The following is a 25,207-nucleotide window of genomic DNA, read 5'->3' as shown; positions in this document are numbered from 1 at the left end:
CACAGATCCACTCAGACATTTGTATGTGTGTGTTCCCCTGGGAAATGTGGGTTACAAGCTTCCTCCCCTAGTTGTCCTATATTTGTTGCATGATGATCTGCTCCATGATGATTCAAGATTATCTACTCCATGAAAGATCTGTTTATATTAAATTAGGCTATTTTTTCTTCAAGGGTGACACATTCACCTCCCGGAATATCCACCTAGAGCACAAACAAACTCTTCAAATACAGGAAAAATATAATTTTAGTGTCCAGGAAGAAAAAATTATTTCCATTTTTCAAAGGCAGAAAGCATTCCTAAGATTCCTGAGAAGGTTTTAGTTAAGAAGTTTTGTTCATCAGAAACTTGTGCTCTTTGCTGCCAATAGAAATGTGTTGAAGCAAAAGGTTGTCCCTAACCACTGCTCCAACATGTACTGTGCACCAGCAGAACCCCAAGATAGCATCTAAAACTGCAGATGTCTTGTTTTTTGAAAGCACACAGTCAAGTTTCATGTCTGTTTAACTAAGGTAAACTTTCAAGAACTTCAAGTACTTGCTCATGCTTGCAAAACTTCTGCTGTTCAGTGAGGAATTTGATACACCATGGCAGGTTAGTGTTAGGTGTCATTTGTAAGCATTGTTTGGTGCCATGGCCTCTTTCTAAGACTTAAAGGATTTTCTTCCTGCAGGGTGTAGATTCTTCTAATATAAATTTTGTCTGTTGAATACCTTCCCCTATAACGAAGAGACCTGTTCAGATCTGTGTAGAAAAGACGTGCATGGATTCAAACAGCTCCGCTTTGTGACACCTTATGAGCCTTGTAGTGCATTTGCTGCAGTCATGATGGTAATTGCCTGGAGTTGATCATTGCAAACAGACAGTGCTGGGCAAAGAAGCCCTTTGATCCATGTTTACTGCCTAGGCTGATAAAGCTAACATCTCTCTCCGTGGCTCAGAGCTTCTGCAGTCAGACAGCTCAAGTGTGTAGCTGTTAGGATTTATGTAGTCCTGTGTTGTTCTTCAGTACTGAGAAGTGTGTGTGTGTGTGATAATTCCCAAGCATATGAAGAGCCATCGTGTACCTGTAATGATGAGCAGTGCCATGACTGTGTTTTACATTAGCAAAGAATGATGCCAAATGTCCTCCTTATTCAGTGGAAGCTGACAGCTAATCTAAATTTTAATGAATATCCTTGAAGTGCCCTGGGCATGCCAACAGATGGGTTGTATGCTTCAGGCTACTGAATCATGAATAGGAAGTGTCCTGGAAGATGATTTCTAAGACTGGGGTCAACCTCAATTTTAAAAGCCAGTAGGAAGTGTCAGTATTAACTAGAGCCAGTCACTTGCCAGAGCCCCACTTGAGCATATTCCACATTTTCTGCTTAAGAAAATTGGGTCATATCTTCTACCACTCTATTTCCATACAGTGTTTTGTTCTGCTTGCAAGGCAATTTGCATACATGAGAGCAAAATCCCCGTTCTTAGACTTCTGAGTGTTCATCTTAAGTCAGGTTGATCAGTAATCCATAGGTTCTTCCATAACACAATATGCATGCTGGATGATTCTTTGGATTAGGATTTATCTGTTTAGTTCCCAGTTATGGAGACTGATGGCTAATAGGTGCATTATTGCATTAGTTCAGGTGCTGTGCATTATTTGTTTGATATGTACATGCAGCTTTACAGTTCATATGTCCTAATGTAAAATTGAATACAGGCAGTGTGAGTTACAGTGACCTCTCTTCTTGAATGCACAATAATTTTGCCTGAAAATAGGTTCCTATTGCAGTTTCCATTCCTGCCTTTTGTGACAATTCCTGATAAAGTAGATCAAACAAATAGATTAAAACTGAAAAAGAAGCTTAGGCTGTGGAATGGATTTAAATATACATTAGGTAATTTATAATAGTTAAGTGCAGAGTAATGGGAGGTGAGAGCAACAGGAGAGAGAAAACCTATGATCTTGTGGTCATGACAGAAAGAGAAGGGTCTTGAGAGATAAATACATTAAAATTTTTTTATAGCCTTATATGACAAGGGACAGGGTAGCTAGGTTCCTTTGCTTTTTTTTTTTTTTTTTGTTTGTTTGTTTGGTTTTTTTTCCTCCATAAGGATAGAACTGGTTCCTGCATGGAAAATGAAGAAGGAGATGCCAATAGAAGTGGTAACCTGAGAGGACAGAAGTGGTCTTAGGAATGGATATGGTGATGGAGAGACCAAAGGTCTTGGCCATGATAGGGATAAATTACATGAGAGGAGGAATGCAGAAGTGAGGTTCTAGATTAGCTCTGGTGAGAGGGTTGAGGAGAGCAGAACTGTTGAGTGTAGAGGGATGTTGATGAGAAAATCATGGTGATGGGAAATTGGACAGTTGTTGTCAGAATTAACTTACATCACGACCTAGTGTGCATTGCAGACAGACCAGACTACAAGGATTTTTCCCAAGCAGAATCCAGTACTAGCTGCCATCTGTGAAGCTGTTTGATTTAATTAAATGCAGAAGTGATATATTTGCAGGCAAGAAATGTTTTAGTTCAGGTCATAAAAAGGTAATTTACTGTTTTAAGAAAAGGTATTAAGAAAGCGTCACATCATTTTTACATTTGACGAAGTTTAATATTTAAATCAGTCAAGTGTTTCCAAGCTGTGAAGAATTTCAAAGGAATGAAAGAAATTACTTAAGAGAAGGTTACTGGATTAAAAATGTATTGAAAATGCTTATCAAACACGAAAAGTTCATACCAGATTTACATTCTTTAGGAGTTTGCTTTTCTGCTTCTTTTGTAATCATTGCACTCTAATCATAGTCATTACAAAACTAGACTGATAATATCTTGAAAGTAAGTAATACTGAATTTCTACCTAGGTCCTTCTTTAGGATATGAGAGTGGAAAGGCTAATGAATGAAACTGGCACAGGAATTTCCCAGCACTGATTTTTTAACAAAAATGTGAATACATGGTCCCCAAGCTATTCCATATACCTGTAATCAGTCCACAAGATTTGAGGCCTTTAGTTACTGGCTTTTTAATGAGAATTTTGAACTTTTAGCATTGGTGGTTTATATGATGGTTTGCTAATTAGACACTTAATGCTTACATGCTGTTTTGAGAAGTTTTGTTTACATAAGTGATGTCTTCCTTCTGTGCACTTTCCTACCAAAGCCTCCTGTCTTCTCAGTTTGATGGTAGACAGATACTCATAGCTACCAATTTTCTTCCTGATGTTTTCTGGCTGATGCTCCTATCAGATCCTCATCTGCGCTGTGACACCATTCCCATAACTTGTCTCTCCTAGTTCTTTTCTGTTACTGTGTTTCCTTGCTAACTTTGCTAGAAAATGTTAAAGTAATTGTATGGCAAGTCATGGGAATGCAACAAAGTTTTTTTCAGTGCTCAAGAGAAAACAAGAAACTTCTTTGGACTGTCTTGAACACACATTATTGGTTGGATATTTTTGTTGAATATTTGAAATTGCTGCCAAGTTGGTATCAGGATTTTTTGAAGTTTGTGTTTGTATAAGAGTTCTGAGTGCTACAATTTGTATGTTGTGTCATTTGTGTGATAGAATTGCTAGTGAATTGTACAAGTCAAATACAGTGTTGCAATCACTATTCTGAGTGTTTCTCAGGCTTTGGTAAAACTCCCAGCACATTTATTATATAATTTAGGTAACTTTGTCTATCCATAGGTAGAAACTTATTTTTCTGGAGAACCTGACTTCATAATGAGTTTGGAAATAACAGAGCAGTTATTTTTAATAATGGCACTGACACTGTAATTTTGATGTGTAGGTACATTTTGGGGAGCTGGTGCTCCACTTCTCATGGTATCTCACTATGTGAACTTCTATCAAGTACTGTCAAAGATACTCCGAAAGTCTTACCTGGCTGGCTGGGAACACTGATGTTTACAATTAGCCTGTAGATTGCCTTTTGACAGTTTTGGTTCTCTGTACTTCTGTTTAAAGTAGTAATTAATTAGTCAGTCATTGTTAAGATAACTTTTCCTGGCTGCTCTATTCTAGGCATCCTAAGGGAGGATCATTCATCCGGCCAAACAAGGCAAATTTTGGAGTAGATTTTCTTACTGCAGTAAAGGATCGGTATGGATTGAACGATAAGCAAGATGCTCAGTGTGGGACAGGGGATACAGTCGTGTTTGGAACGAAGACTGTGGAATTTGTTGGCATGGATTCTGTTGCAGAACAGCAAAGGCAAGTGTAATATATGAAAATCTGAGATACATTATTAGTGACTGATCAGTCAAGTAGTATTTCAACTGTAAGGAAGCAACTCCTATGCATATAAAATTGTTGTGTCTAAAAGCCAGCCAGACTGCACTGTGGTGGAAGAAAAAAGAAAGAAATCTTCCAATTGTGGATTCATAATTTACAGGTTTTACAAATAGGAACTGGGATTATGCCATGTTTGAGTGCTAACAATCCTCATTCTGGTTTCATAAAGTAGCAGATGATGATGTCTCATGAGAAATGAGAGATAAATTATCATGATATTGGCAGTCACCATACACATGCATGGTCTTTTAAAAATAGATATATTTTAATGTTTTCTTAATATTGTATAGTGTTTTTTAGTCTTTGTTTACTCATATCACAAATGACTTTGTAACCAAGAGAGGGAAGACAAAGTCACTGTACTGCTAGTGAAAGAGTTTTTCAATCAGTTGATTTCATGTTCATGTGCCTGGAAGGGTAAAAAGGAAGTAACTAATTGATGTGTAATAAATTGCAGTTCTAATGACCTCCAGCAGAAGAGATGTATTAGTTCAGTAGGTGGCAGCCTCCTTCTGAGCTGATATTCCACAACTATTCTCCTTGTCTCCCAAAGCATACTAAGCAGTCAAAAATAATTTTGATAAGTTATATGAAGACTGCCCAAATAACTCTGAACCTCTTGCAAAACATGCACAAAACCTTTTTAACTTGGCATCTCTAATTAAATTCCAATTTGTACAGATATATTTAATCTTTTTTACCACTCTTTATTTCAGTTGGATGAGGGTTTTTGGGGGGTGTGGGAATTGTGGTTCAACCAGACTTATTTTGTAGTAGTGATGTAAAGGCAAAAAATAGAGATGTGTCTGTTTTCAAGTGCGAATGACACTGCAGTGTAGTAATTTGCACATTGCTAATTCCAAAGGAGATACACAGGAAAAGGATGTTGTGTACTTGTAAAAACCAGGCATTTATGTAACATACATATTTCTCTTTGAAAATTACCTGACAGAATGTTCTTTCTCATGTAGACAGCTGAACAAACTGGTGGATATCTCAGTGCGTGAGTGTGCAGTGAGCCATGCTGCTCAGGAAGAGGAAATCAGCAGAACGTGTGCCAGTATCCTTTTTTTGCTATATTGCATGATGCCACAAATAAAGTACATACTTTAGCATTCCAAGTGTTCACGTCAATGAATGATACTTGTATCCTTTTATTTAAAAAAAAAATAAACCTGAAGTTTATATTTAAAAGTTTAATGCAATTTTATAAAGTTAAAAAGCCAGACGTCTACAGTTTTTGAAAGGGAATGCAAATTGTACATAAAAATAGAAGTATAGTCATAGGTTGTTACTGTGACTGCAGTTTCAGAAGGCTTCAGCAGTGTTTTTTTAAAGAGTTCTCTAGAATAGATAACCTTACTGAAATAGAACTGGTATGTTCTGTTGACACCAGAGGTTTCCAATATATAACAAATAATGTGTTTAGTACACTGCATGCAGTGGCAGTGTTACAAGACTACAAAGCAGTTATTATTTGTTAATTTTTAAGGACTTGTAAGAGTTCCTGTCAGTATAGAAACTAATCCAATTGAGAATTTGTATGGTTAAGCTCTTTTATAAAACTATAAGCCATTTCCATATCACAAATCAAAATAAAATTTGCTGTAACTGAGCAGTACCATCCCTTAGTGTAATCTATTTCTCTTTGATTCAAAGCAAAACTCTAATTCTGAAAAAAAAAGCTCAGTTTTGAGATAAGTTTATTTTTCTTAACAAGAAATTTCAGATATGAGGCATATAAACCTATCAAAAAATCTGATATCATCTTGGGAGACAGTAATAGCTATTGCTTCTCAAGTTCAAAATCTGGAAACACTTAATGTCAGGTATAAATATTCATATTTAAGTTTCTCTTCCTTTGAGGTAGGAACAAAAACCAACAGGCTCAGGAATCAGATTTCTAAATGTAACTGGATACAACAAGAGTAATTCTAATGGGAGTTAATGGTTTTTTTGGTTTTTTTAAATTGTATTCTTAAGCAACTGCTTAAGTTGTGAGCTATATTTTTCTGACATTTGTGTTCAAGAAAAGACTAGAACCCTAGGAGTTCAGCTTCTGTGTAAAATTAAGTACTGGAAAACATTTTCTTCAAAGTTTTAAGACTTGATCTTTGTTTTTTATTATTCTTGATACATTCTGGCTGCTCAGTCAGGCTTGCATTTAGGAGCCCACTTTTGTTTAGCCTACCGTGTCTTGATGCTAAACTTAATTATCCATAATGCTTTGAATAAACCTTAATTATCCCAAACATTAGTCTATTTCTGTCCTACAATGATGCTGGTAAGAAACTGTTAAGACCATGGTGACAGATCTAGGGAAAATCTCTTGTACAATGATGACATTGGAAAAGGAAGGAGGATGTTGTTAAATAAAGCTACAGTTCTATTGGAACAAGAAAATTCATAAAATAATTTCAAAATAAAGAACATTTCTAGTATACACCTATACACTGTATTTGGCACATGCTACAATAATCTTCTGGTGTGAACCAACACAGTGTATTAGGTAGCAGCCTAAATCGCCAGGTTTTTTATTTCATCTTATCATTAGTGTGGCAAAAATGTATTTTTAAAATAGCTGCAGGTGTTCAATTTTCTTCAATATTTAGCAATGAACAGCTGTTTGCAACCTGGGTGCTATTTGAAAATCTAACTTTGCCTAGAGTATATAATGATTTATTGCATGAGAATACAGAGAAATTTAATTCACCCAGAATAATTTTTTCAGTTTTTCATTGTTGAGAAGAGTACTCTAGACTGAAGGGTTTTCAGAAGTTATTTGTGAAAAAAATGGAAAACAAAATGAGATTGATGCTGGGATTTGATGCTTACCACTGCAAACTGATATAGTCTGAATCAGTTTTTTATTGTTTTGACCTTCTGTTTGCTTTAAAAAAGGAAGGTAAATCTATTACTGATTTTTTTTTTCATGCATGGAATGTTGGAAGAAGAATAAAAGTGATTAACCATCAACCAGCTCTCTATGTGGAAATTTTACTCATAAGTATGTAATTATAAACTACACTGAGAGATTTTTATGAGAATATGCAGGTAGATTAGGCCTTGAAACTTCTCTTTCAGGGTGAATAATGAAAGCTGATTTGAAGACTGCAGATTTGAGAATCTTACTATTTTCTTCTTTTTAGTGATACTTAGCTATTGAGAGTAGATTTTACATACTTTTGTTTTGCTGGGGTCTGGACAGTCATTTAGGCTCCTCATTTTCAGTCAAAACTAAGGATTTTAAGCCCAAGCTCTGGCTTTGTTTCATTGAATATTAATGAAAATAATTTTTTTCATGTTCAAAACTTAGTGAAAGAGAAAGAGGCCACAGAGGAATAAATATGCATTCTTGAATAAATATGCATTTCTGAAGCAGGAAAGTAAATTAGGAAAGAGCATGTTTGAATGTAATTAGAAATATATTTTATTATATTTTAAAATATGTGACAGTTTGGCAGTGATTTTAGTTTTTGGAGGGTATAAATTTCTTTAATGTGTAGCTCCAAATGAATGACTTAAATAAAAGTGATTATTTATTATGCAAATAATTTTTTTTTATGCAGTGAAAACAAAATGCGATTTCCATCTACATCAACTTTTACATCCAGTGCATTTTCAAACTTGAAGATTCTGGCACTTAATCAAACTGAAATAACATGGACAGAGGTAATAGCCTTTCCTGGTTTAAAAAAAAAAATTAATGTCATTAGGTTTCTGAGGCAAGGAAAGCACAATAAACATTTGTGCACTGTATTTTTCTACTGAAATCAAATCATCCTTAGAAAAGGTGCTGTGGGGTAACTGTGTTAGTTACATATTGACTTATGTACTTCCTACATAATGAAGGAAGCAATGTTTGGATAGGAGTCTAATAAGAAACATTTTACTTCATCTACATCTGTAAATTGCCAAATTAAAAGAAAGCAATTGGAGTACAATATATCTTCGTGGCCAAAAGTTTTCTAAGTGAAAACTTCTTGGTTCCTGGTAGCTGTTGAAGATTTATATGTGCTCTGCATGCAATAGAACAAATGCAAATGGAAAGAAAATGTTTCCTTATGATGAGAAATTCTTGTTTTGGCATTACTTTGCATCATATTCTTGAACCATATGATGCCTGGTTATTGGCAGCACAGAGCAGAGGAAAAACAAAGCTCTGACTTGTTTCAGGCACTGAAACATTAGGGCACACTTACGTGACTCTTTCCTGGTATGACGTCTTATTAGGAAGGAAGTCCTGCTGTCAGCTATAGTTAGCAATGGGCCTTTTTGCAGAGATGGGGCTTAGGATGTGCATCTCAGTGTCATGTCACTTATAATAGCTTCTAAATTCCAAACTGTTATTTGGATTTCTCAGGGTCAGATTTTATAGTACTGCATTGTAAAATTACATGACTTTTCAGATTTCAGCTGCCGGCTGCTATCCAGTAAAAGAGCACTTAACAAAACTGGGGTTTGAGTACAAAGAAGTTTCTTCATTCTCTTGTCTTGCAGCAGGACTAGAGGGAGGTCACTGCTGTGTTTTTGTTTAGTGTCCATTCACTGTGCTCTTAAAACTGCCTGTGGGATTTATGGCAGGCCAGTTGATAATCCTTCCATAGTAGCAGCAATATGAATGGTGAAGGGAATGGAAGAATTAAGTGGCTACAAACATTTTAAATGTCACCTAGTGCTCATCATATCTGCATTGTGGTGTTTAAAAGGTTGGCACCTGCCAGCGGCTGTCCTTCATCCCTCCATGGGGTGACTGAAAGGCTGGTTGGAGCCATGGCTGCAGATCAGAGTTCTCCAGGGCTAAATTGCAGTGAGAAAGTCCCAGCTTAGAGCAATTTTAAATGATGCAGCTTTTGAATTTATTGTTTTGAAACTCTGCTTTAGCTGATGATTTGTCATTGGCCATAAAGACATCTTTGGTTCCAAAATCTGTTTTATAAATTTGTTCCAATTCATTCCCTATAAGTTGGGAGACACAAGCCTGTGTTTGAAAGTGGTGTTCCAGGGCAGCCAAACAAAAGGGGAAAAATAAAGCCATGTGCCTGACATCAGTACTCTGTGAACAAACCACTTGAAAATGTCACTGCTTAAGCTCTGAGGGGAGTTACTTAAAAAGTCAACTTCCAAATAGAAAATAGTAATGAATATAATCCAAGCAAATGAGAAATACATTTAAATTATCGATGGGGATATAAGCAAAAGTCTTAAAGAGTGTTTTAATTAAAACCATTTAATGGTGAACAGCATTTCAAAATTACTTGCTGTTATATGTAAGAATATATGGCATTGGGATAGTTATACTTGGATGGTTTTTTTAGTTTGTTCCTCTGTTTTGAAGTATTTTTCACAGGAGAGGGACATGCTTAATTTATGTAGTGATACATAGCTCCCCATTCACATGCCTTGAGCATCAGTTTTCAGAAAGAATTACTTCATTAGTATATGATTTGCATATATCTAAATACTTCTGAGATTACCAGTATATCAGTAAAAGAGCTTATTACTGTAGAATTGTTGATCGATTGTTCAAAACAAAACATATAACTTTAAAGGGGGAAAAATGTCTTGTAAAATAACTTAAAGTTAGCAGCCATTTACTTAGAAATTGAATTAATGCATTTGATTGTAATGACTTCATATTTATGGCTCCAAATCTTTTCTTTCTTATTCAGCATTTAAACCATAATGTTATATTTGTGATTCTGTTTTCAAATTAAGATTCTGTATTTATAATATAATCTACTATTATACAGGGTAAAAGAAAAATCTGGGTTAGAACAGAAGTGCAGGATCATGCTTCTGACACTAGCAAGTAGCAGCAGGTAGTTGGGAAAAATTCTAGGCAAAGGGTAAGCACATGGTAAGAGCTTCTTAGAACGTAATCTGCAATTGTGTGGCTTTGTGAGCTCAACTATATACCTCTAATTAATATTTGTGGATATTTTTGTTTAATGAGTTATCTAACTGTATTAAGAACCCATTCGCAAATTTTGCTGTGCATATCATTTAACATAAATTTAATCTTTTTTGGGTTCTGATATCACTGCCTGGTAATTTCATTTAGTAAATCCCAATGTTTTATATGAAAGTAACTGAGAACAGCTATTCTCCGTTTCATGGTTTTAATTCTTGTATAGCTTCTTTGTGCCTTTCCCAATTATATTATTTGCTTCCTGAGATAAACAGACTAAAGATACAGGAACATCATGAACTGACATGGTGACAATTGTTTCTTGTTCTCATCTTTATTTCTTTTGCAATAGCTCTTGCATTTCCATTCTTCTGATTTTGAGCATCAGTGGCTCTCTTCTGGGTATTTGTTACCTCATCAGCTGTTCACAATGAGGGCTCATTCTTTCCTGAGGGCTAATTCAGTGTCAGATCTGTGAACTTTTGTTTCTGAGAAGCTGTTTTAAGCAGTAGCTGGAAATTTAGCAATTTGAGTTTTTTGGAACTGTGTTGTAACATAGCATTTGGCAATTTTCTAGTCATATTGAAAAATCTTCAGATATTTCAGTTTTGTGCATTTTTTTTATTCCATCCATCCATCTATCCCAGTGCTGGGCTGTTGTGGGGCAGTTACTTGAACATGTACCTCATTTCTCTTGACTCTGCAGGTTTCTTGTCATGCTTCATCACCAGTGGATAACTATTTTGATCCATCTTGTTGACATGGGGAAACACTATCAGATTAAAGAGATGAAATATCAGTGTTCCCTGCTCTTGATTTGGAAGAGGAAAAGTTGTTACATCTGAGTTTGTGTATTACAGATATGACAGCAGGTTGATTTTTAATCTTTTGGGGTGTAAAGCAGTTGAGCTCCAAATCATAGGTTGCCTCTTGAGGAGATCTCAGTATTTACCCTTGACGTGGTGTCTATTACGAGTCAGTTACATAGATCTGCAGCTGGATGGATTAATGCTGTGTAAAGTAAAATAGCATCTTTTATGCAATTTCAGGGCATAAGATCTAAAATAAAAGTATCTTTGTTCATTTTGTAGCCCTTTCTGAATTAATTTATTTTCTTTAGAGAGCTTGCAAACTTCAAAATGTGTTGAATTCATGCAATTCTTGGCTTTTATTGGGTTATAGATTGGCACAGTCCCAAGATAAAAAAGGCTTCAAGCTCTGAAAAATTAACATATTTAAAATATTCTGTCAGATGTGTTATGTCTATTAGCTATACACATAGGTTCTGGAACTTCTGCACATGTAGAGTTTGTACAGCCTGTTCCTCACCTCATCATAGGGAATACCTGGTCACTCCACCTCAGTGAATAAATTAATTCAGTTTCCAGGTCATTAATTCAGTTTGCAGTCTCAGCTGTGGGTGTGGCCACAAGCCTGAGACTTACAGTCCTGTGACTGCAGAACCCCTTTGATGTCATCTGTGCTGGTAGAGCTGGGCACAGGAGAGCCATATGGAAGAAAGGGAAGACTAAGAAATCTTTAATAATTGTTCCTCTGGCTTGGGAAGCCATAGCTTTTTCTGAACACATTCAAAGCAAATTTGCATGAAGTATAATTTCTGAAATATTCCCATCTTTTTTTATATTAAATAAAGTTTTGCTCTTAGGTTCTTCTTTGTGCTCAAGGATGGCCAGTACTTGAAGAGTTGTACCTTTCTTCTAATAGTATTACAGTTTTGGAAAGGTGAGTAACATGAGTCAGTTGTTAGCCACTGGTGTACCACAAAGTTACACAGCACATACTGTTACATTCCTGTAACATTTACATTACTACGACAATAATTGATGCAAATTTCACATGATGTATTTCAGAACATTTATAGATGTGCACAATTGTGTGCATGCAATTATATACTTGGGAAAATAATGTTTTCATTGGCCAGTAACTTCAAATATTCTGGTTTTGTGTTTGTTTATCCCGATGCATCAGGCCTGATAACGTCCTGCAGACCCTGAAGTTGTTAGACCTTTCAGACAACCAGCTACTGGATGGAAATCAGCTGCATCTCATAGCACAGCTCCCCAGGTAGCTGTAAACAAATTTGCTGGAAGTTCTTTGTCCTAGATATTCATCTCTGTAGTCCTTGTTGGCTGAAATATGATAGTATTGATGTTGCATGAAAGATTCATGAGATCTTGAAATAGAGGCATTTTGCCCTCCTGAGGAGAGTAACTGCATTATTCAGTTGAGCTATTTTAATATAATCTTGTTTTTGTTGTATAATAACACATTCTTCAGCTGTATGTTATTAGGTTTTCATTATACACTTATGAAATGAAAGTGATTTACCACATTTTGCTAATTTGCAGAATTATCATCTTTCCCTGTACACCAAAACAGCAGCCATAATTTTCAATAGCCACAAGCTATTTTTAAAAAATTCATTTAGAAAATCATACATTTTAAATTCAGGAGCCATTCTGAAAGCTTGAAATTGTTGCACTTACTCACTGAAAATTTTATTGCCTGAACACGGCTGAAGTCTGGGTACTGCCTGTGAGGCTGCCTTTCATTTGTTAGTGGTGCTGCACCATACCAAAAGCCGCAGATCTCTATTAAAGAAAAAAAATTAGGTTTTATCTATTTGCAAAAAACTTCCTGTGCCACATACAGTGATCATTGTATCTATTAAATTTCAGATTAGAACAGCTAATACTTAGAAATACTGGGATATCATCTATTCACTTTCCTGATGCTGGATTTGGTATGTAAAATAAGTAACTTATTTATAGTTTTAAAATTCTCTTTATTTAGAGTTTTCACTATTTTCTTGTTACTCTTTTCCTAGGATGCAAAACTAAAATGTTTCCTTCACTAAAACGCCTTGCAATAAATGAAAATAAAATATCACAGGTAGGTTAGATTGTGATGGTTTCACAATTTATAAATAAATGCATCTTTAAGAATAACTTTTAAGTTTCCTTTTTTAAATTTTCTTTGATTTTATGTGTAAGATTGTGAGGGTAACTACTGAACACTTTGTTCAATACAGAGACATAGTTTAAAAATTTTAAAATATTTCTTAACAGTTAAAACACATTTATATAATGGCAGCTACTTTATAATTCCTATCACAGAATCTAATGATCTAAAATTCTGACTAATTCTTTGTTTTGTCTGACTAATTTCTGTTTTGGTTTGGTTTTTAATTAAATGGAGTGCAGATCTTTCCTTAGCTAAATGAACAGGATCCAAGAACTTGGTTCGGATGATCAAAAGAATTTTTCCAGTCACATTTGTTGTACAGGAAAAGTCAGTGTTACCCACTATTGTTCTGAAATGATGTTTTATATTTCCTCAAAAGGCTCTTCGCTTCCATTTCAGTGGTCATCTATCAATGAGCTTGATAAACTGCCAAGTTTGCGGGCACTGCAGTGTAACAATAACCCCTTCATGAACACAGAGAAGAACCCAGAGACCTTGATACAGCTCATTATTGCCAAGATAAGTCAGTTGGAGGTTTTGAACAACTGTGAGGTGTGTGATATTTCAAAAAATTGCCTCACTGCCTGAGGAATTGTTTTCAGTTTCTTTTAAGATTATTGATTGTTTGGGTGCCCGAAAAGTAAAGTGCCAACCATTCCATCCCCTTGTCAGTGGGGCAGTCACAAGTTCAGTACAAGACTGAGCCCTCTTTGTGAGCATTGCTAACTTAGTGGGGACTTGGACAAGATGAGTCAATGGTGTTGTTTTCTCAGTGCCTGAATTGTGTTGAAGTTTCAGGACTGTTAACAAAAACTATACTCTTAAAAAAATAAAAAATAGAAAAAGCAGCATAGTCAGATCTGTTTTAGTGACCACACTACTAACATTTGCCTTCTGCAGTAGAAAAATATAATCCACACCAAATCAAACTTTCAGCAAAGGTTTATCATAAAGGAGAGCAGAAGCAGCATCTAATCCATTGCTACAGAAAACATCCTTGCATCATCATATACAGTAGAGTCTTTGCTTAGATATTCAATTATGGCTCAGTAAGTACAGAGAGGGGCTTTAAGACTCTTAATGGCTCTAAAATATACTGAATATATGAATCACTCAGTATTTGGAGACGTGGTTTGTAAGATTCTTGGTAGCACTGAAACATACTGAACACCAAGTAAAACCAAGGAGTCTGTGGCATTGATTAGATTTTATTGTCTGGAAAGTTATATAATTATATTATAAGTTATATAATTATATTGTATGCCAGTACAGATCCTTCCTGCTGAAAGAAGAGGAGCAGAGCTTGATTATCGCAAAATATTTGGAAAGGACTGGCTAGAAGCTGGTGGGCATTGGAACCCAGAGAAAAACAAACCAAATGAAGAATTTCTTGCTGCCCATCCCAGATATCCAATACTTTGTCTTAGTAAGTACAAACAGAGTACAATAGCATTTCCTCACCTCTGGCATTGTGGAAGCACCGGGTTGGTCTGTTTTCAATTTCTCTTCCCCTTGGTGCTTTTTCCATGCTGCTACCGCCTTAGGAAAGCCCATGCATTGGCAAGCCCACGTGCCAGTGGGCTTCTGCACAGAACTGCACCCTTCAGGGCACTGCTGCCTCAGGAACATGGGCTCCCTGCCTTGGAGACCCCAGCACCTGTGTGCATCCATCCATTCAGTAGCTCTCTCAGCAGTGGGAATGTTAAGCAGCACATCCCTGTTCTGAATGCTGTAGCAGCTGGACAAGGCTCATGTCTGCATCACTGCATGGTGCAGGAGCCACCACATCTGTGCCAAGGGAACTCCTGCCTAATCCTGCACACAGTGGTCTTAGGTCTCGAGGTTTAATCTTTGAAGGGTTCCACATGTGCTTTTCTTCCAACAGAATATGGAGCACCTGAAGAAGGAGAACTGAAGAGACAACAACCTTTGACTCTGAAAAATCAGCTCCTGAGTAAGAGGCCAGAAATGGTCAAAATTGTTCCTTCTGCATTTAGAATATTTTATGAGCTTAGTGTCTCCTAGGTGTATATGGAGAACAAAAAGTTCCAGCTTGTAATTTTGATCTTCTGAACTATCTCAGTGAGTGTGACTGGAAACCTGATTCTGTGTACTCTCTCTCATTTTCCCCCTCAACCCAAGCCAAATTATTTTCTCAACTAAGATTTCATGGAGAACAAAGGTTATTGATACTCCATTCTGACTGTGTGAATGGCTTCTTTACAGAAGACATCTCAGGTTTTAACCTCAACAGCTGCACTGTTTTCTGATATTACCTTTTTTATTATTACTTCTTAACTTTAGGACAGACAAGAAAAATATGTGTAGCTTTGGTATTTGAGGCTGTCTACATACTTAATCTAGCTTACATCCTCGACTTGCAAATTCATTTAGCTGTGCTTCCCACTTCATAGAAGAACTGAAACTTTTTACTCCATGGGCAAAATAGTATTTTCAAGCATTACATTTTAATGCATTTAGGGGGAAGACTAAATAGAACAAGGAATCTGGTTGGCTAGATATAACATAAAGCTTTTTTTAAGGATGTCTTTTAATATCTGTAAAATAATTAGGCTAATTATGTCCTTTAAAAGTCTTTGTATGGTGCTTTTGAGAGGACCAAAAACCTATTTTAAACTGAATAAGCAATTTCCATTCTACTGCAGGTTATTAAAAAAAAATTAAATAGAAATTAAGCATTTTTAGTTATATACTAATTTTGACCAAAAAATCCTACCTTTAAGAATTAGGAAGTCACTTCTACAATAATTTACCGAAGATGAATAAAAAACTTTGTTATTTTAATTAACTAATTTTTCAGATAATAACTATTTGCTATCTTAACTGCTGAGATGCAGGCTACCTCCCAGTTTTTGAGATCAGGCTGCGCTATGGGAAACAATTTGTAATAAAAACAGACTAGAAAGCTTCTGCCAGAACAAGGCTTATCATTCTTTCACTAATGCCTCATCCTTCTTCCTTAAGCTTTGACAATTAAGTGTCCTGAGAAACCTGAACAGAAGCCAGTGGAGAAAAAACTACCAGGTAAGAAGTCTTTGCTTATGTTCAAGCAGTTGTTTCATCACTCCTTTTCAAACAACTGTATTTAAGAATGGCAGCTTCAGAAACCTTTTCCTCTGTCACATAAAGAAATGACAAAAGAAGAAATAGTTTGAAAAAATCACTATTCTTCTGGCCTTCATACTTACTTTCAGTCCAGCTCAAAGATGGGAAGTTGATGCTTTGTCTGTCTTAGGACTTCTGCTTCTGGTTTCATAGTTAATGTGTCTGAGGCAATTAAAGGCCAATTAACTGGGCTGAAATCTGGTGGATGTGTTAACCAAGTAACTGGAACATGAAGTCTTAAGAGGCAACCGCATAGTGTGTAAATCTAAATACTGAGGTCTTGTATCTAATACATTAAAATTAGAAATCTAGTTCTGACCTCCATCAAATTTGTCTTTTGAAGTTTTAGAGCCTAGTTTTTTTAGTTTTAGATACTAGAATGAATAAGATCATTCTAAATTAAGATGATATTTTGAAAAGATGTGTCAGAATGAAGTCTGAGAGAAAATATGTATTCAAGCTTTATTCTAAAATAAAAATCACATTTATTATCACAAGTCGCATAAAATCAGATAGATACAGTTTTTACAAAAATGTTTGATAGAAAAATATTTGTCTAAGTAAAGTACAATGCGTGGTATTACAGGAGTAACTCGCTATTGCTGTGCCTTTAGATAAAGCTTCAAAAGAAGTGAAAGTTCAACCAAAATACTGAGTTTATCTATTGCAAACACAGGTATCACCTCTGGAACAAATTACATCTACTCATTCAAGATCCGTTACAAAAATACCCCTTCCTATAACTGATTTCATAACTTAAACAGCTCTGTTGACAATGTGTTTGGGACAAATAACTCAATACCATTCCTAAGAATGTCACTAGTTCCACCATGCCATTTGCTTACTTGTGCTGGGAAAGCAAATTCCTGGTAATGAAAACGCAAGGAAGAGTTGCCAGATGCAAGCAGTCAGAACCTGTCTGGTATGTGTCCCAAAGGTCACTTAGTTTAGCATGTAGAAATACAAACTCAAAAAAGGTAAATTATGAAGCTGTAACACTTCAATTTGGCATAGGGGATCAAAGTGCTTAATCTGTAGTAGCACATCCTGTCCTGTCCACCACAAGTTAAACCATTTTCATTTGACAGTAGCAGATACTGTTTCAGATACCACAGACATTATTGAAATGTTAGAACTGAAGCAGCAATACAGCCTTTCACTGTTGCTACCTGCAAGTAAAGTGAAACACTGGTACTTCGCTACAGCTGAGTGGCAGCAACATTTTTCTAATAACTTTCCTTTCTCTCCCCCAACAGAGTCTATGACTATTCAGAAGGTCAAAGGACTGCTGTATCGCCTATTTAAAATTCCTGGCTCAGACCTGAAACTGTCCTACAAAAGTTCTAAAGTGAGTTAAAAACAGATATTGAACAACAAAATATTTCATGCTGCTAAAGGTCCATAGCATATGTTCTAAAATACTATATAAAGACATTTATTTCACTTGAGGAGAGCTGTCTTCATGCTGTAATTTAGGACCTAATTTCATGCCTGTAATATGACAGATTCTCCCTGACTGCAACTGCTTGCTATTCGGTTTACATGAAGGGATTTCAGTGTAAGTCTGATCAGTTTTTTTTTGCTTTCATATTCTAGTTGGAAGGAAAAGAAGTCGAACTAGACAATGACTTAAAGCCTTTGCAGTTTTACTCAATAGAAAGTGGAGACTGTGTGTTAGTACGATGGTAAGAAGGGACTCTCTTGCTGGACTGAAGGAAGAACTGACACAAGAACTGCAGAAGAGAGACAGACACACAGACAGCCTGTGCCTGAACAGACATACAGGTGAATATGAGTTTCACATACGTGGCACCAAAGGGCTGTACAATTGTACTTTCAGCTCCTCAACTTGATCATCAGCCTCCATGAAAACATCTGCTCCTTTGTCCTACTGGAGAGATACCAAATAGTGCTTAAATGCTTCAATTAAATAAAACTCAAGGTCACCCTTTTGCCAAGATTTTATACAGCCTGCCCCCAGCAGTGCGAAAATTTGTTTTACTGAACCAAGTACAGGGCTGAGTTGTGATCTCTTTGCTGACAAGACAAGATCAGTGCTGCACTGAGAGGCCACTTGCTCTTTGTTTTCACCTACATCTAACAACCTTAATGTGAACAAAACCCAGTAGTATTTTTAGAAGCATCTATCTTAGATGATTAGGGTCAAAATCTGCCAGACGTCCCTTCTATCCACATTATAAATAAGTTCTCAGCACACTGCAGGGCATTGCTATTTATTTTACAATCTTTAGCATGCTGTTCCTCAATCTTATTTTACTTATTTTACCTCAGATTCATATCTAGTCAGAGTGAGCTCTCAGAAATCCCTCCTGTATCAGGCCAAGCTTGCTGTACTTAAAGATTTGGTATAAGCAAACCTTGATTTTTTTTTTTAAATTTAAAATGACAATGGTATAAACAAACCAATCACAAATCCTAACCCCCATTGCTGTCCCTGTTCCTGCACAGATGAGGGCAATCCCTCAGACAGCACAGAACCTGCTGCAGCAAGACTTACCAGCTGATGCTGGGCACAACTCTCCATGGGATCCTGGAACACCCTAGCAATCAATCAATCAATCAATCGGTAGTGCTTTAATTTACAAAAGACAGGCTAGTTGGTGTTCTTATGTGCATTTATTAATTACAAGTAGGTCTTTGACTTTATATAAAAAGGATTTTGTTTTTTTTAATCTTGAACATTTTGGTTTTTGTCTGATGAACATCTATACTATAGAAAATGAATTGTATCAGTCCACTTGTAATTATCAAAAGGGATGTGCAAATATTGTTATACTTTAGTTGAAACCCAGCATTAAAAGGTACCTTAATATTTCTTATTGTTCCGGGAATGAATCCAAATGTACACTTTTCCATGATCATTATACACTACCCTGTTTTCCAAGGCAAGCCCGTCATCTTTCCTCACATCTACATGGATCTCCACACAGTTCCTTTAATCTCCAGAGCTCTCCCAGCTCCTGGGGTGAGTACTGGGGGGAAGACAGCATGCCACTCTCACATGTCTTCTCACACAACCAGAGACCATCCTGTTAAGAGAGAGAAACATTTCAATAGGTTTTCTTAGAAAGTATATAGTCTCCAACAATCTTCACTTCCAAGAATCAGGTGCTTATTGCTTCTAGCAACAAACATTGCACACAAAGGTCCCAAACTGATCTGCTAGACCTATTCAGAGAACCTGGGGGTAGGGATGGAGTCTGCAGGTTTATGGCAGTTTTGTGGTTTTACTTTTAAATATGTCTTTAAAAGACTTTTTTCCTCTGGATTTTAATTCAATGGTTATTTCAATTCCTTTTTAAAGAAAAAGAAAACAAAAAAAACATTTCTCCTGTTTTATGCTACTTGGAACAGCAGGCATCTCTTCTTTCTGTAAGGTCAGACAATTCCTTCAGACTTACTTGATATCGCTTGGGTCCTACAGCTGCCATCCAGATGCCCATGCTCACATCTTCACCCTGAGATAAAAATAAAAAATATAGATATGAGCACCAAGAAAGCAAAAAGCATAACTTTGACCTGGAATAAGTTGTATAATCTACCAGCAGGAAAGAATGGTAACTACAAAAACCTACGCCAGACTACTGCAGAGGTGTTAAAATAATCCTCCCACCTTTCCCATGACAATACATTGTTCTTACAAAAACAGAGTACAAAAAAACAAGATTACAGCTCTAGAGGTTCTCAGTCCAAAACATCTGAGCTTTGACCTAGAACAGGCACTAAGCACAGCAACCAAAAACATAGCAAAAGCCCACATTAGCCAGGAATACCCAATGCTAACACTTGAGCAATGTTCTGACTCACCCAGTACATGCTGTTACAGAAAAACTGAACTAATCTTTGTTACCTGGTATGTTTTTAATCTTTCAGAGTTGCTTGCCAGCCACTGCACAATGTCTTTGGAGATAACATAGCCAGACCCACAAGCAAAGGCTGGATATGCAGGACTTGGATACTCCAGTTCTTGCCATTTCCCAGTTCGATCAACTGCCCAATTTAGTCTGAAACTGAAGAGACCATGTTAGACATGAGATGTTTATAGAGAGTCCTTTGTGGAACCTATGAACACTGGTAACAACTGAAGTAATACTGATAGTGAATGATTGAGAGAAAGAAGTAGGTAATTCTAATTATAGCTCCTAGTCTTATTTCTCTAGGGCACAAAGCTAAAATTTTAACTGTTGTTTGGACTTAATTGGCCTGTCAATCTTGGATAATAAGAGAAAGTTTTCAAAACAGAAACAAAAGCAATATTGACAGTCAGATCTTCAGCATCTGCACCTTGCTGTTGGGTTTTGAACTAGGTAAGCACACACATCCTTACCTATTTTGTAACAAGCACATCTGTCTCCTGCTAATTAACCCCTGTGGTTAATCAACATGACACACAGGCAGTGCCTCCAGCAGGTATGCAGACAGCAATGGTATGCAACCCATTTTCCTGTTAAAACTAGTGGCTGCTTAAAAATCAGGAAGCGGTACATACCTTCCTCCTAAGCTGTTTTCCAAATGAAGCTCAACAAAGGAGATGTTCAAAGGCTGCCATCACTGAATCACAAAAGAACTCTTCCTGGCAGTGGTGTTCCCTAAGGCTTTATTCACTCCCAGAGGCCTGCAGGAAGCAGTCTCTGCACAGTCTCCCCACATGCTCAAAGTGTGGCACAGCTCACTGCCGCACTGTGCAGCCCTATGGACCCTGTCTAACTGCCCAGTGAGGCAGTGAAAGGCATCCTGCTTTCCCTCTCTGGGAAGAAGCTGCTGTTGCACTCCCCTGGCCTCACAAACACTTCATGCACTCACAGCTAAGAGACATAACTGTGTCAATGCAGCAGGGTCTCCCCATTTTACAAAGAGGTTCAGCATTGCTGATTTCCAGTCATGAGCACAAGCAGCTGAAAGCTTCAGTGAGCTACTAAGAACTGTCACTTCAAACAACAGCCCTGAAAGGGAGGAATTACAGCTGAGTCACAGATATGTTATCAGATTCTGCCCATTCTCAACTGAAGCTGACATGTTAAAGCACAAAGTAAATGAAAGTCTCATCTGATACCTGAATTCACTTTAGGCTCAATATCTTCCACTCCATTGAATACACAGCATGAAGGGCTGAACCCCCTTCAGACTGAGAAGCATCTACTTTGATAATCATTTTATATTTCCATAGTTATTTCAGTAGTGTTCCCTGCATGTCATACTTGCCTGACCTGAAGACTATTAAAGAACTTACAGTCAAAGATGTCTCTCCTACAGATCTTTGAGTTAATCACAAGATAACCAACTTTCACACACTTGACCACACACCTTATTAAATCACTTTATGTGTAAGCAACAGGCAGAACTAGATTTGTGAAGCAAAGCAGCAAAGGTCTGCTCTTCTTCAATGAGCAGAAGGCAACAGGAAGCCACATTATACCATTATGTTATATTGAATGCTATAGTAGCAGCAGAAGTGGGTAGCAATGCCTAAAATTTACAGATGTCACAATAAAGTGCAGACCAGAACAGAAATTTAGTTTCTCCTTTTTACCTCACTTCCTCAAGCCCACCAGAAGAATCACAGTGACATCATAAAAGTAATATTTATAGTTGTGCACTATGTACTTCCCTTATAATTTCACTGTATTGCTGGAAAATTCTTTTTTACTTAAGCACCATGACAAAGATGCCTATAACGCATTTTAAAACCAGGTAAGATATTCAGCAAGTTTAAATCACTGTAAAGGCATACCCTGGAAATTTACTGTATTTCAGATTCTGAGATTCAAAGATCTAACACATACAGAAGTCCTGCTTTTTACAGCTGGCTTCCTTAGGCATAGAAGAAAAACCACTTGAAGGTAATTTTGAAAAACAACTTACTTTCCCCACCAAATGTTTGGCCTGTCCAATTTTTTCTGCATTATCCTGTTAAAAACAGCTTCCAAATCAATGTAACAGTCATCATCAGTCTTCAGCAGCAAGTCAAAACTTGTTGATTCCACTGTCCTGTAGCCAAAATGAAAAGTGATGAGACACGGAGCTGCGCACCACAAACTACAGACAGCAAGCTCTGCAAGGGTTTTTTTGGGATGTGGGGATGAAGCAAAAGGGAAGGAATGTCTTTGCTACCCTTGACTTTTAAATGTTTTCTCTATTGACCAAGGCTGACTGCTTGTCCTTCAAAGGAGATGCAGCTGTATCCTATGATGATCTTACAACATGGACTTGTGTATGAGCGGAAGAAATCAAATTTGAAGTTTTGTTCCCCAGGACAGATGGTGGATTTACTAGTGAAGCCATCTTAAGCAGTATTGACCTCAGAAGGATATGAATCCCTGATGCTGATGGCAGCACAGCTGTTAAAAGCCACTGGGTACACGTCAGTAGCCTACTTTCAGGACGAGACAGTCAGTTCAAGGGCAATGAGAAGGTCATAGGTGATAAAAAACATCTGTGGAAAGAACTCTGTGCTTACTCTGTCTCTGTAAATACACCCTTCAAACATGAAAAATGTTATCCTTACCTGTCTGAAATAGTTGAATGTGACCCATATAAAATAACCAAAAAAGCTTAAGATTCTAGGGATCATGGCTGGCTGGTCACAAACGTTTGTAAGGGTAACTTCTTATAACAAGCAGGGTATTTTTAAAAGCCTTTTGTTACTAAATCTTGAAAAATTGCTAATCTGTAAGAAATTAACACAAAGATCTAAGTCTTGATGCAAACCTCCTTTTAGACCTGAAAACATGGTTCAGTTTTTCATTTGCATTCATAGCCATGGAATTTGTGAAGTGCATAATCTTGCAAGCAACTAAAACGAATTTTGGTTAAATTACAACTGCCAACTGTATTTTTTACTCCACAGCAGCATCAATTAACTGAAACAGTTGTCTCAGAGTAATGGAAATCACTGGAAATTAGAGGTAGAAACTAAGTAGATTCACCCCAGACAATGCAATTACACTATGAAAATTCTTCCTATCAACCTTCTGTCTCCCCTGTACACAAGCTTCCAGTCCTTCCCCTCCTCTCAGCACTGGTGTGGCCACATCTGGACGACAGTGTGCATTCTTAGACTCCACAGTACAAGAGGGACAGGGCCATACTGGGCAGAGAGTCCAGCAAAGGCCCATCAAGATGATTATGTGACTGGAGCAACAGCCACAAACTGAAACATTGAGTAAGTATTCAAACCGGCCAAAAGCCATCCTTTAAAATACTTAAACTGCTAGTTTTCAGTTTAAGAATTAAAAGAAATTAAAACAAATTAAAAGAAATCACAAGGAGAAATGAAAATTTTTACACCTGGACTCGTAGAGCAGAAGCCTGTCTTGCTAGCTTGTGCTGATTTGAGGCACCAAGGGTCAGCATTCAAAAACCTATAGGCACTGCCATTTTACTCACTACATGCACCCAAAATTGTGAGAGAGAAATACAACTTAATGAAGTAAATCACATAAGGCATGTATTTCATGGAACCTGTCAAATAACATAATGCACTACAAACAGCATTCCTAAGAGAAAGTAAGAAAATACATTCTTTTCAACTTACCATCGGTAGAAGTTCAGCAGTTTGGAGGGAACATTTCTGTAAGTGTCAATGACATCTACAAAAACAATGTCATCATACATACTACTTTCTTCCTTCAATAAAGCATCTTCTTTCTCGAGGCTTTTTATGTGGCTTGTAAACCTTTCTGGGCGAGTATGGAGGCTTTTTAAAAGGGCATCCCCTTCTGAAAGAAACAGCACCCATTATTAAAAAAGATGCATATCTACATATTATTTCACATTTCTCTTGGATCATACAGGGCACACATTGACAAAATGAATCTGAAGAAGCATTCAAATAGTTTGGATTATGAAAATCCTGCAATTAAAAATTTCTACAAAATTTCTACAAAATTTTTGAAGTTGCGGAACAACAAAGAAATATATTTTTGTATAAGGCCTGGCACTAAAAGTTTAAGAGGAAGTATTCTCGTCCTCTTCAGTAATAAAAGAACTCAACTTTTTAAGGTTCCTTAATATAAAAAACAGTCTGGGACTTCACTATTACTCTTACTGTAGAGTAAAAAGGCCACTGTCAATTACTCCTAAATATATGTATCTAGCATAAAAAAATAAACACACAAAAAACCAAACAATGCTATGATAAATATAATCAAATAGGCATTGCTTTGATGTAGCACAGATGGTCCCTGCTGAACCACATCACATAACTGCAGGTAAAAGCTAAAAATATATTGCAGATAAGGAGGCAGTTTGTGGTACTGAAGAAAAGTTTGACAAACAAGATGGAAGGGCTTTAGCACACACCTCAATTCAGGCTCCTACACAGATGACAAGACAACAGGACTGCCCAATTTTATCTGCCAGGCCTAGCTACAAAAACACAGCCATAACACTCTCAAAGTCAATGGTTATGTTGGACCAATGAGAACACATTGATTCCAGTGCTATGTGGCCAAAATCTTAGAAATTGGAAAGGGCTCTTAGAAAATCTCTGAACATTCTGCTGACATAGGTGTAAAAGAGCAACAGGAATGGAAACTGTTTATCCATATTAAACACTGTGATGCAGTACCTCTAACTGCAGCAGAACTGGAAAAAAGTGAAAAATATCAGGGAAAGATTTCATTACATGACATTTTTAACTTAATTTTGGGTAACAAAGAACAAGAAGAGAGTCTAAATAAAAAGCCACAGGGATGCAAGTCAACTGGAGTGGCTGACAAAAGGCAAGCAAAGGAACCACATCAGGACATTGACTTTAAGCATAAAAGAGCCAGGAAAAAAATGTTTCTACTAAAAGAAAACCTAGGGTGACTAAATTCATGGAGACAGCACAAATTATACTCAGAAGTGTAATTTAAATCACCTATTTTACCATAATAT

At 36.8% G+C, this 25,207-nt stretch overlaps 2 protein-coding genes across 6 annotated transcripts in view; one reads left to right on the top strand and one right to left on the bottom strand.

Moving 5' to 3' along the window:
• Positions 1–23,982, top strand: part of TBCE (tubulin folding cofactor E) — a 29,609-nt gene extending 5,627 nt beyond the window's left edge. For 2 of the 4 annotated variants that reach the window (XM_085576779.1, XM_085576781.1), the window contains 14 exons: positions 4,015–4,203; positions 5,256–5,344; positions 6,014–6,113; positions 7,854–7,956; positions 11,862–11,938; positions 12,185–12,280; positions 12,895–12,959; positions 13,044–13,108; positions 13,580–13,732; positions 14,453–14,606; positions 15,066–15,134; positions 16,166–16,225; positions 17,563–17,654; positions 17,903–23,982. In XM_085576779.1, coding sequence (XP_085432905.1) covers positions 4,015–4,203; positions 5,256–5,344; positions 6,014–6,113; positions 7,854–7,956; positions 11,862–11,938; positions 12,185–12,280; positions 12,895–12,959; positions 13,044–13,108; positions 13,580–13,732; positions 14,453–14,606; positions 15,066–15,134; positions 16,166–16,225; positions 17,563–17,654; positions 17,903–17,995 — 1,405 coding nt within the window. In that variant the 3' untranslated portion in view covers positions 17,996–23,982. Of the gene's footprint in view, positions 1–4,014; positions 4,208–5,255; positions 5,345–6,013; positions 6,114–7,853; positions 7,957–11,861; positions 11,939–12,184; positions 12,281–12,894; positions 12,960–13,043; positions 13,109–13,579; positions 13,733–14,452; positions 14,607–15,065; positions 15,263–16,165; positions 16,226–17,562; positions 17,655–17,902 lie in introns of those variants that run through there. The other 2 variants (XM_077782118.2, XR_014954290.1) reach the window with 2 other exon arrangements.
• Positions 16,755–25,207, bottom strand: part of B3GALNT2 (beta-1,3-N-acetylgalactosaminyltransferase 2) — a 30,455-nt gene continuing 22,002 nt past the window's right edge. Inside the window, exons 8-13 of one of the 2 annotated variants that reach the window (XM_085576782.1) lie at positions 23,862–24,045; positions 22,190–22,315; positions 20,178–20,337; positions 19,729–19,785; positions 19,200–19,356; positions 16,755–18,197 (exon numbers count right to left, since the gene is read on the bottom strand). In XM_085576782.1, coding sequence (XP_085432908.1) covers positions 19,222–19,356; positions 19,729–19,785; positions 20,178–20,337; positions 22,190–22,315; positions 23,862–24,045 — 662 coding nt within the window. In that variant the 3' untranslated portion in view covers positions 16,755–18,197; positions 19,200–19,221. Of the gene's footprint in view, positions 19,357–19,728; positions 19,786–20,177; positions 20,338–22,189; positions 22,316–23,861; positions 24,046–25,207 lie in introns of both variants that reach the window. The other variant, XM_021527096.4, reaches the window with a different exon arrangement.

This window comes from Lonchura striata, chromosome 3 (genome assembly GCF_050655825.1).
Source record: "Lonchura striata isolate lonStrDom1 chromosome 3, ASM5065582v1, whole genome shotgun sequence".
Classification (NCBI taxonomy): Eukaryota; Metazoa; Chordata; class Aves; order Passeriformes; family Estrildidae; genus Lonchura; species Lonchura striata.
Note: the sequence above shows the minus strand (reverse complement) of the source record. Positions and strands in the feature narration are given on the sequence as shown.